Consider the following 12308-nt stretch of genomic DNA (forward strand, 5'->3'; position numbering starts at 1 on the left):
ATTTTTCCCGAAAAAACGGGATAATCGTTCGAATTTCTTGATCGAAAAAAAAATATTTTCAACTTTCATTCAATTCGATCATTTAGATCGAATAAACGGGAAAATCGAACATTTTTAGGTGAAGTATGGTGAATGGACTGCTGAGGACTGGGGCCAAGTCATATTCTCCAATGAAGCCCCTTTCCGATTGTTTGGGGCATCTGGAAAAAGGCTTGTCAGGAGAAGAAAAGGTGAGCGCTACCATCAGTCCTGTGTCATGCCAACAGTAAAGCATCCTGAGACCATTCATGTGTGGGGTTGCTTCTCATCCAAGGGAGTGGACTCGCTCACAAGTTTGCCAAAAAACACAGCCATGATTAAAGAATGGTACCAAACCACCCTCCAACAGCAACTTCCTCCAACATTCCAACAACAGTTTGGTGAAGAATAATGCATTTTCCAGCACGATGGAGCACCGTGTCATAAGGCAAAAGTGATAACTAAGTGGCTCGGGGACCAAAACGTTGAACTTTTGTGTACATGGCCTGGAAACTCCCCAGATCTTAATCCCATTGAGTAGCAAGGGCTACTGCCAAGGCTCTCTGAAAACCTGTGGGCGTGGGGTATTTAGTTTATAGGGAATTAGAGTATTAAGACAAAAACTAAAAAGTATTTGGCTTGAGGAATGCCCTATAAACAATAGGAAATGAACACAATTATGCAATGTGTAAAAGTTCACCTCGGATCCACTTTAAGCACCAACTTTTCTAATTTTTCAAATATTTTTGACAGTCTCAAAGCTTTTGGCCAGGACTGTACATTACTGTAAATCAGTGAGGGAATATACATATGATTCCTTTATGCCCATGAAAGAGAGAGTAAAGAAAGAATAGAGGCCAATGTTTCCTAGACAGTGGCTTTAATATTTCATATGTACTTGATCACAAGAATAATGTTAACCAATAGGTCTGAATGTAGTAAGTAGCTAAACATTTACAGTATGGATTACTTTAACCACTTGAGGACCCACCCTTTACCCCCTCCCCCCCCTTAAGGACCAGCGCTGTTTTAGCTGATCTGTGCTGGGTGGGCTGTGCAGCCCCCAGCACAGATCAGGGTGCAGGCAGAGCGACCAGATCGCCCCCCTTTTTTCCCCACTAGGGGGATGATGTGCTGGGGGGGTCTGATCGCTCCTGCCTGCCTGGGTGTTGCGGGGGGGGGGGGGGGGCACCTCAAAGCCCCCCTCCACGGCGAAATTCCCCCCTCCCTCTCCTCCCTCCCTTCCCCGGAGATCCGAGGCTGCACAGGAACGGATCTGTCCTGTGCAGCCTCTAACAGGCTCCTGCCTGTCATGTGACAGCGATCCCCGGCCGCTGATTGGCCGGGGATCGCTGATCTGGTACAACGCTGCTACTGTTAGCAGCGTTGTAAGAATGTAAACAAAGCATATTATTTCCGCTTGTGTTTACATTTAGCCTGCGAGCCGCGATCGGCGGCCCGCAGGCTATTCACGGAGCCCCCCGCCGTGAATTGACAGGAAGCAGCCACTCGCACGAGCGGCTGCTTCCTGATTAATTAGCCTGCGGTCCTGCAGCTGCCACTTTGCCGACGCGCGGTATGAGTGCGCGGTCGGCAAGTGGTTAAGCATGGCAGCCAGGAGGGGGATTAGAGGGAGGCCAACAATGGCATATTTCTGTTAGCAAGGGGTTTTCACTAATTTTTAAACCCTAATTTATTGCTAAAGTTAAACAAGAAGAATACTCTCTGTGATACATTAAAGTGGACCTGAACTCAGAACCTCCTCTCTGCTGGAAAAGATAAGCAACAGCATAATAACCTTGAAAGAAAAAAATATTTATTTGTTACAGTTGATACAAATCCTGCAATACATTTTCAGTGTGTCTACTTCCTGCTTTCATGAAAGCAGACATAGGGTTAATTACATCCTGTGTTTACTAATTAGCAGCTATATATAGCAGAGGAGATTCCAGAGCTGACACAGCTGAGAGATCAAATTACAGTGGTGATTAGTCACAAATGAGGGGCAATAAGACAGGCTAAACGCTAAATACATACAGGGTACATTTCTCTGTTTTCCTTCTGCTTTGTGCAAGAGTTCAGGTCCACTTTAAATGTTTCCTTAGTGTGAATGCCAGGATCATAGAGCATACCGTTCACCATTTCATAAAAACTGTAATGACAAGAATTGAATCAGAATATTGAAATTATTAATAAACATAACTGAGTCATAATGGATGTTATGTAAATAGAAGAAAGAAATAATGGCGCAGTCATCAAGGTCAGGAGGAGACTGGCGACAAATGCCATCTGCATATCTCTTCCGTCCGACTGTCACATTTAGTGATAGTGTTCCTGTAACATGGACCACTTAATAACAGCAGGAGGGAGGTGTTCAGAGCGATATGATTTTAATATAACAGTTTTAGCACTCAAGTGTCACCACAGCATGATATATCTGAACTGTGGGATAATTTAGTGCTTTTTTATCTTCCTGTCATCTAAAGGCAGCCGAGAGTTATGTGAGACGATATTGATGTTTATATGCGGCAACCTCTAGCGTCCTGTTTTAAAAATGAAATTGCTGAACCAATAATATAGCAACACATTGATATACCGAGATGCTTGTCACTTAATGTGTTCTGTTTACAAAATACTATAAAGGACTGTTTCACCTTTTTACTAATTGTATCTAATGGAGCTCTATTCATACAGTGGGGTAGCTAACAGGGAATGCAGAGGCTGCGAGTGCACCAGGGTCCCTGGACCTGAGGGGCTCACATTGGGCCTTTGTCTTGTTGCTGCATTAGCTCTGTATTTGGGAAGCAGGGTATTTGGGCGCCTATTAGCACGAAAAATCTGAGCGATGTCATAGGGTTCCATTACATTTATCGGCAAGGAAGGGAACTTTGGCCACCCATGGCATCTGATAAATATCAGGATTCGGGGCCTACGGCGGCACCAATATTTTTCTCGCTAGCGGGGCAGAAGTTTAGGCATCAAGAAGGGTGTATGTGCAAGGGGGGATGGTTAGGGCTAGGCATCAGGACAGGTGTTTGTGCGGGGAGGGGGGGGGATTAGGGTCAGGCATCAGGAAGGGTGTCTGTGCAAGGGGGGATGGTTAGGGCTAGGCATCAGGACAGGTGTTTGTGCGGGGGGGGGGGGGGAATTAGAGTTAGGCATCAGGAAGGGTGTCCGTGCAAGGGGGGATGGTTAGGGCTAGGCATCAGGACAGGTGTTTGTGCGGGGGGGGGGGGAGATTAGAGTTAGGCATCAGGAAGGGTGTTTGTGCAAGGGGGGATAGTTAGGGCTAGGCATCAGGACAGGTGTTTGTGCGGGGGGGGGGGAATTAGAGTTAGGCATCAGGAAGGGTGTCCGTGCAAGGGGGGATGGTTAGGGCTAGGCATCAGGACAGGTGTTTGTGGGGGGGGGGGGGGAGCTTAGAGTTAGGCATCAGGAAGGGTGTCTGTGCAAGGGGGGATGGTTTGGGCTAGGCATCAGGACAGGTGTTTGTGGGGGGGGAGGGGGGATTAGAGTTAGGCATCAGTAAGGGTGTTTGTGTGTCAGGAAAGTTAGTTAGGGGTCAGGGGGAAGGGTTCTGGTTGAGAATAGGTTTAGGTGTAGCTGCTGTAAAATATCGGTATGTAATACGGATTTTTTACTATTGTTTTTACACTTTAATTTTAAAATATCTGTATTAGATACCAATATTTTACTATCAGGATTACTATTTTATCCATTATTTATATAGCACTGACATATTGCACAGCGCTGTACAGAGTATATTATCTTGTCACTAACTGTCCCTTTCACAATCGAATCCCTACCATAATCATATGTCTGTGTGTATCTCGGGCCAATTTTTAGGTGGAAGCCAATTAACTTATCTGTATGTTTTTGGGACGTGGGAGGAAACCAGAGTGCCCAGAGGAAGCTCACTCAGACACGGGGAGAACATACAAATTCCTTGCAGATGCTGACCTGGCTGGAATTTGAACCAGGGACCCAACGCTGCAAGGCGAGAGCGCTAACCACTACGCCACCATGCCGCCCACATTTCTGAGTGCCCTTTTTTGATGTATTATGTGTTATTTTGTGCTGTAGTAGTAATGATCACCTCTGTAGTGGTAATGATCACCTCTAGAGTCTAGGGCAACAAAAAGTGAATTTTTATTGCCCTAGACTTTACGGCCTAGAGTGCCACAGTCTGGTGTTGTAGATGAGGTCTCAAGGGGGAGAGGTTTCCCAATAATTCTCTCTGCTGAGCTGGTGACACTTTGGATTTTGTATGTATCGCTGGCTGAAGAGCCGGCATACCAGAGCACAATAGACGAGCAGTGGACCGACCGTCGATGGTGGCAGAGTAGAAGGTCCCCAGAAGTTCCTGGGCCATGCCAAACTTCTTAAGTTGGCGAAGGAAGAAGAGACAGTATGAAACAGCAATCAAGTAAAAGTGCAAAAGTCTAATTTAAATGCTCTAAATAGCATAACATATTGTATGATAATTCATGGCAATCACAGAATTCACACCAGCCTTTGTGAAAGCCTAGTTACATTCATCTTAGGAACACATCACTGAAAGTGACCTGGAAGCCAGAAAATGTGGGTGCCCGCGATTGGCGGAAGTTTGGGTGCCGCCATAGGAGCCCCATATAAATAAACGTTATGGAGGAAATGTGGGCGCCTGCAACACTCGCGCACTATTTGTAGCCGTATTTTGCACTGTATTTTTTGTTGATGGATTGGCAGTGGGGGGTGATTAGGCATGGGGGGGGGGGGTTGGTTAAGGTTAGCTGTAGGGGGACCACAGTTACGTTTAGCCACCGGGGGCGGTTAAGGTTAGGCATGAGGGGGGAGGTAAGGTTAGGTGTCCAAGGGGAGTGGTTAAAGTGTAGCAGAGACAACGTAATACAAAGAATCAATACTTACCCAGGGCTTCCTCCAGCCCCGTAAGCACATCTGAGTCCCTCGCCGCCCTCCAGCGGTCTGCCGTTCAGCTGCAATCAGTCCCGGGACCTGCTTCAGTCACCTCAGTCGGGGTCTTCAGCACATGCGCTGACTTCCTGCGGAACCCCCGGGTAAGTATTGATTCTTTGTATTACCTGGTCTCTGGTTTACTTTAACCTTTTGCGGACCACCGTATGTAAATCCTATGCCGCACTTGTGGCTGTCCTAGCCTGATGCGGGGTAGGATTTATGCCGCCTGTCGTTTCCACTCCCGACGCGATCGTGCACACCTGAGAGGGGACTTTAAGTTGTCTTATGACAGCTGACATCTTCCTCAGTGATCAGGAGCCATCGCGATTGGCTCCTGATCACGTGATCACTACGATCGCTGGCAGATGGTTGTGATCACCATTAGAGCGGCGGTGGTAGGGGAGAAGAAGAGGATCCACTCACCTTCCTGATGTTCCCCTGGTCATCGGCGCTCCGCTATGGTCGGCATCCCCGCTTGCCCTGACATAATTGTCAGGTCCCGGCTAGATAACGTCATCAAGCCGCGACCCGGAACTTAGCGTCAGTACGAGCGGGGATGCCGGCCAGAGCGGAGGGGTCCGCAGCTGCTCATCGCTAGAGCCTGGGAGGTGAGTAAAGGCTGCTGGCTACAGGGGGGACACCTGGCTACACCATGGACACCATGCCCAGTTAGCCCTACCAGGGATCCGGCTACCTGACCCCCCGCCCTCCAAACTAGACTATTTCTGGGCAGCCTAATTTCTGGGCACCTTTTCTCATGTATGCCAGATGAGATTGTATCTAGTATAAGCCAAGTTTCCTAGGTACAGGAGCACAAAATCACTTATAGCTCTATATCTGCTATTACACAAACCTGAAGTGTAATATTTAGGTATAAATATTTTCTAGGCAGTGCTGTTTGAAGGTGGATGCTTGCAGGATAGGGGACTCATGCGTGGTTCAACTGATCAACACATATCTGCATCTAGGGAACTGGCAATCAGACATGTTAGCAGATTGACCACAATTCATTTCAAACTGGTCATTCCAATTCAAAATATTTTCATCTCAAAATGGTAACTAAAAGATACAAATCCAACATTGGTGAGACAATCTGTTCCACGCTAAAAACATGTTGCAGCATTCTTCCCTATGCATATCTAATTTTTTAAAGGACAACTGAAGCGAGAGGGATATGATGGCTGCCATACTTATTTCCTTTTAGGTAATACCAGTTACATGGCTATCCTGCTGATCCTCTGCCTCTAATACTTTTAGCCATAGACCCTGAGCAAGCATGCAGCAGATCAGGAGTTTCTGACATTGTCAGATCTGACAAGATTAGCTGCATGCTTGTTTCTGGTGTGTTCCAGACACAACTGCAGCCAGATAGATCAGAAGGGCTGCCAGGCACATGATTTTGTTTAAAAGGAAATAAATATGGCAGCCTCCATATCCCTCTCACTTCAGTTGTCCTTTAAATGTTATAGATGATATTCCTTGATGAGTTACTCATATAGATGTTTATTTTTAGGTGACTACAGTGTGCAGTAAAGACGGTACCTGGACAGAAACACTAAGCCTCTGTGAAGGACTTCAAGGGAAGTGCCCACCACCCCCAGAACTCAATGACATCAGCTACACTTGTGAGAACGGACACAGCATTGGTAATGATGGAATTTTACATGCATGTTTATTGCTAAGAACAATGTCTTTCCATGGGCTGTATATGTTTGATTTTTTTGTGTGAGTTAAGTATTTCACCTAAAATCACATCAAAATGATTATTTTTTAAATAAAATTAATCCAGTCAATCAGTTTCATTCTTTGAAAGGAAGAGTGAACTTTTACTGTGAACCCTTCAAACATCTGGTTATGGCAGAGAACGTTGTATCACCAGCAATTTTGGCCAATTTTACCACTTCTATGGAGTATGAGAGTTTTACCTACACAATCTGTTCATAGTTTTCAAAATCTGTTGACCCTCAAACTACAGGTGGTAAGATTGGCTAATCAAAATAGAATGTGTGTATGCACGGTTTGGGGACATCTTTAGGAACAATCACTGAGCAAAATATAAACGCAACACTTTTGGTCTGGTTGGGTGGTCTCAGACGATCATGAACGTGAACAACATGTTGGATGTGGAGGTCCTGGGCTGAAGTGGTTACACGTGGTCTGCGTTTGTGAGGCCGGTTGGATGTACTGCCACATTTTTTGAAATGCCTATGAAGACGGCTTATGGTAGAGAAATGAACATTCATTTCATGGGCAACAGCTCTGGTAGACATTCCTGCCGTCAGCACGCCAGTTGCATGCTCCCTCAAACGTTGCAACATTTCAACAACTGTGGCATTGACAGGGCCGTTTCTAGACTTTTTGCTGCCTGAGGCAAACTTGGAGGATGCGACCTTCCCCCCCCCCCAATTTGGAATTATTGCCCAACTCCCAACAATTTGCACCACTTATTATAGTTTTAGTGCAACCCCCAAAAAACACGCTCAGTATAGGTAGGTAGCCAGGTATAGGTGCCCCTATATACCGTAGTACGCCAAGTATAGATGCCCCCAGTATAGGTTATCCAGGTAGGTTCCATAACTCCCAACTTATAGAGGCAGGAAAGACGAACATTGCAGCAAAAACTGGGCATGGTAATAAAGTTACTGTGGGTGGCGCCAAATATACATGGGCAGCGGGTCGCAACCAGTGCTGGTCGTAATGGAAAAATCTACGCTTACGGATCATTACGCATAATTTTACGCTATTACGCATTACGCAATTACGGTTACGGCGTAGGAAATTATCTACGGTTCATCACTGTAATTACGCGTTAACTTACGCAGTTACGCGTAAGGATACCGTAATGTAGGCGTTTACACTATGATGTTACGCGTAGTGCCGTAATACCCATTAATGCGTATTTTTTGACGCATACGGACGATCTGTACGCAATAGCCGTCAATGTGACAGCTATTGCGTACACATCATTCGTATGCGTCAAAACGTACGCTTATATACTGAAGGGCGGGAGAAGATACTATTGGTTGCTTAGGATGTTGACTGATAGGCTACTCTTAGAAAAGGGGAGTTTTGACGTTAGTAATTACGCGTAAAATTACGCGTAAGTCTTCGTAAAATTACGCATACCTAGCAATTACAGTAGACAGTGTAATTATGATACCACTTAACTGCTTACGCGTAAATAATTACACCTAAGACCGTAAGTTACGCGTAGCGCTTACGCGTAAATTTACATTGAATTACGATGCATAATTACGCTCATGCGTAATTTCGGCCCAGCACTGGTCGCAACTGATCATGAGAGAGGTCTGAAAGCAGACATGGGGGACCCGGCGAGACTCTCCCACTGCAGGAGGTGGATGTTGCTTGTTTCAAGAATGTAAACCAGCAGCGGCCAGGAGGGAGGGGAGTGGGCGGGATGCCACCTGAGCAAGCGGTGTCACCTGGAGTTATGGGCGGCCAGGGGCTGGGCATTGTGCTGTGTGATCAAACTGCACATTTCAGAGTGGCCTTTTATTGTGGCCAGTCTAGGGCACTCCTGTGAAATATTTATGCTGTCTAATCTGCACCTTGACGAGGTGGGATGGATTATCTCGGCAAAGGAGAAATGCTCTGTAATGCTAGGTACACACGATGCATTTTTTTGGCCGATTTTCCGTCCGATCGATTCTCCGCTTGATTTTCTACTCGATTCTCTTATCTCAATTTCCATTCACTTCTATGAGAAATCGACCAGAAAAATTATCGTAAATAATATCGGACATGACGGAGTTTATCTATCGGAACCAAGTATCTGCCGAGAAAAATGTACGGCGTGTACCTAGGGTCCTAGGATAACACAGATTTAGAAAGGTTTGTGAACAATATTTGAGAGTAATGGGTCTTCTGTGTATATAATCCTCTTATCCTAATATTTGTATAGCAGATTTGATAGTCGCGCTCATAAACAGTCCATCATATTTCAGCAGTAATGCATAGATCCCCCCCCCCCCTTCATAGAGCAACTCACCGGAAGGTGCGGCCTAATATCGACCCCATATCGCTTCTGGGGTATAAGGCCACCCCACTGCCTCCAACCGGCAATCACCAACAGCTCACTGTCGTCAGGATGTGTAGGCTTGGCTTGTCCACATTTACTGCTGGGGTTGGTGACTCCTGGAGGCTCGACACTTTTGCTGTTTGTTTTAGAAGGAAACAATGTTTCTGGGTCTTTTACTGTGACGTCCAGCAGAGAAAGATTGTTTTGGTTTGTCCACAGCAACAGTCCAACATTTGGGAGATGGATAAAAAATCCCCCTTCAGATCTGTGTACAGAGAATCCCCAGGTTGGCTTCTGCCCAGGTGTGTGCTAATTACCAGCCCACAGCAAAGGTGTCAAGCCTCCAGGGGGCACCAACCCCAGCAGCAAATGTGGACAAGCCAAGCCTACACATCCTGACGACAGTGAGCTGTTGGTGATTGCCGGTTGGAGGCAGTGGGGTGGCCTTATACCCCAGAAGCGATATCGGGCCAATATTAGGCCGCACCTTTCCGGTGAGTTGCCTTATGAAAGGGGGGGGGGAACCTATGCATTACTGCTGAAATCTGATGGACTGTTTATGAGCGCTACTATCAAATCTGTTTAATGTACTTGAAGATCTGCATGCATCTTAATAGAGCGATCCGCCCATGGAGTGGGTGTCAACAGTCCTATAGTATCGACTTATCCATATATCAATTGTAGTTCATTCTATGATATATATGTACAGTTCAATCAGTGACTTAAAATATAGGTCGTACAAAATGGACTCATCTATACGTCACTGGTGGTTCACTTTGTGACATACATATACAATTGAGCGCTGCTGTATTTTTTTAGTAATATTTGTATGGCGTTTTTCTCCTGTTGGACTCAAAGTGCTCAAGAGCTGCAGCCACTAAGGGCACACTTAAAGGGCCACCCTGAAGTAATAGGAAGTCTTGCCCAAGGACTTCTTACTGAACACTGTAGAAAATGTTTTGGATCTTGGAGTTCAGCTTATGCAAAATGGGAGCAAAGCTGAAAGTGTTGCGTTTATATTTTTGATCAGTGTAGATAAGTGAACATTTTATAAACGATGCTTTGAGTCTATGTAAAAATAAGTAGTTGGCCTAGAAAATACTTTGTTTTATTGTGAAAAAAAATTAAATTTTTGTTATACTTGTAAACTAAATAAGGATTTCAAAGGGTGTGACAGGAGATAAACATGTGAACGTATAGTGCCAATCCTGCTTACAACTTGCTTGTGGTCACTTTTTTATTCTTTTATTTTTCGATTGCACGGCTTAATAACCCAGTTATTTATCTTTGCAGTCAGACTGCAGTGGCAGCGATTAGGCAGGCCGGTCATCATCTTTGTATAGATTGTTTCCAGTGATTGCTTTTGTAAAGAATAAAAGTAATACTATGTATCTCCTATGAGGAGATGGACTAGTCCAGAATCTATCAGATCTGTTAGATTTCTGCTACCTAAAAAGTTATTTATAGTGCATTTTACTTTGGGAGAAATCTACATTTTATATGTATGTATTTTACATTTTATAATTTTTCACAACAGTGGTCATTAAAGTAGAGAAGGCAGCATTGCGGAACTGTCATCCCTTCCAAGAGACCCTTATTAGTTTACTGAGAGAACTGAATGATGCACAGCATTTCTCTTTGACTGTGGTTGGCCATACCTACTGTGATTGCTTTTGAACAAGAAAAACTCTGCACACACTAATAATTATTAAGACTTCAGCATTATTCATAACAACTGAGTCATGTTTGGAAATGTGGGCCTGCTGCATTCCACAATCATAGCTGATGGATGTCAAAGTACCTGCTGTTGCCAGACCGTGCACCAGAAAAATACGCCTTTGCAAATATGAATCATGGCTGGTGGCCTGTTTGTTTTATTTTTATTTTTATCTGTTTTTTTTTATAAATAAATTCTATTTAAAAGTGTTTCTTCATGTTATCTGCCCATAGGAGCTAATTGCACAGCCTCTTGTGCGTCTGCAGCCAATGACCCAGTGATTCTACCAGAGAACATGCAGGCTGACGCTGTAGAGCACTGGATGAATCCTACCAAAGTGCAGGTATGCGGTGAAAACAACAGGTGATGACATGAAATTCTATTCCAAGAAGGGACTAAGGAGCGGAGATCCAGTGGAGATGAGATATATTTTAGAATGGTTTATAGCTGGCACATTGATGATATACATACCGTGTTTTTTGCTCCATAAGATGCACCTCACCATAAGATCCACCTAAGCTTAGAGGAGGAAAGCCAGTAAAAATATTCTGAACCAGGTGCGTCTTTGGGGTGCAGGGGGGTCTTCTGGAGGATCTCTCACTAAGCCGTCTCCTACCCCCAAGATGACAGTTCTCCCCATACAGAATAGTGGCAGTGGAGGGCACTCACCTATGTGGCTGGTGTACTCCTTCCTGTCTGTGTATTTCTATTCCTCATCACTGGTGCTCCCTCTCTGTGACCTGACAGAATGTATGTGAGTACGCACATGCTGCTGGGTCACAGAGAGGGGTGCCAACAATGATGAACACAGGAGGACACAGGCAGGAAGGAGCGAGCCAGCCGAACAGGTGAATGTTACTAGCTTGGGGTTGGGGTGGAGAGAAACAGCTTTGGGGAAAACCCCAAGATAAGGAAGATAAGCAACAGCATAAGAACCTTTAGGTCGCATTCACAGTGGGACGTTTAATGTGACGTTAAAGTCGCAACGTGTCTGCGTTAAGAGGTATCGCACTGCAAGCAGTGAGTTACCACAACACAACATTTTTTAACGCGACTTTAACCTTGCACTGTGGCAGATAGGATTAGCATTGCAGTACAGTAAGCTGTGTTACAAGTCTTTATAATGCGGGACCATAATGTCCCACTGTGAATGCGACCTTAACCACCTGAGGACCGGAGGCTTTACACCCCTTAAGGACCAGACCCTTTTTATCCATTCAGACCTCTGCAGCTTTCACGGTTTATTGCTCGCTCATACAACCTACCACCTAAATGAATTTTGGCTCCTTTTCTTGTCACTAATAAAGCTTTCTTTTGGTGCTATTTGATTGCTGCTGCGATTTTTACTTTTTATTATATTCATCAAAAAAGACAGGAATTTTGTCAAAAAAATTATTTTTTTAACTTTCTGTGCTGACATTTTTCAAATAAAGTAAAATTTCTGAATACATGCAGCACGAAAAATGTGGACAAACATGTTTTTAATAAAAAAAACAACCATTCAGCCTATATTGATTGGTTTGGGTAAAAGTTATAGCGTTTACAAACTATGGTGCAAAAAGTGAATTTTCCCATTTT

The 12308-nt window shown here is 44.7% G+C and overlaps 1 protein-coding gene across 9 annotated transcripts in view; it reads left to right on the forward strand.

Moving 5' to 3' along the window:
• Positions 1 to 12308, forward strand: part of PAPPA2 (pappalysin 2) — a 478727-nt gene that overhangs the window by 422181 nt on the left and 44238 nt on the right. For all 9 annotated transcript variants that reach the window (XM_068239634.1, XM_068239635.1, XM_068239629.1 and 6 more), the window contains 2 exons: positions 6488 to 6620; positions 10964 to 11073. In XM_068239634.1, coding sequence (XP_068095735.1) covers positions 6488 to 6620; positions 10964 to 11073 — 243 coding nt within the window. The remainder of the gene's footprint in view (positions 1 to 6487; positions 6621 to 10963; positions 11074 to 12308) is intronic.

Source organism: Hyperolius riggenbachi, chromosome 6, assembly GCF_040937935.1.
Source record: "Hyperolius riggenbachi isolate aHypRig1 chromosome 6, aHypRig1.pri, whole genome shotgun sequence".
NCBI classification, from domain to species: domain Eukaryota; kingdom Metazoa; phylum Chordata; class Amphibia; order Anura; family Hyperoliidae; genus Hyperolius; species Hyperolius riggenbachi.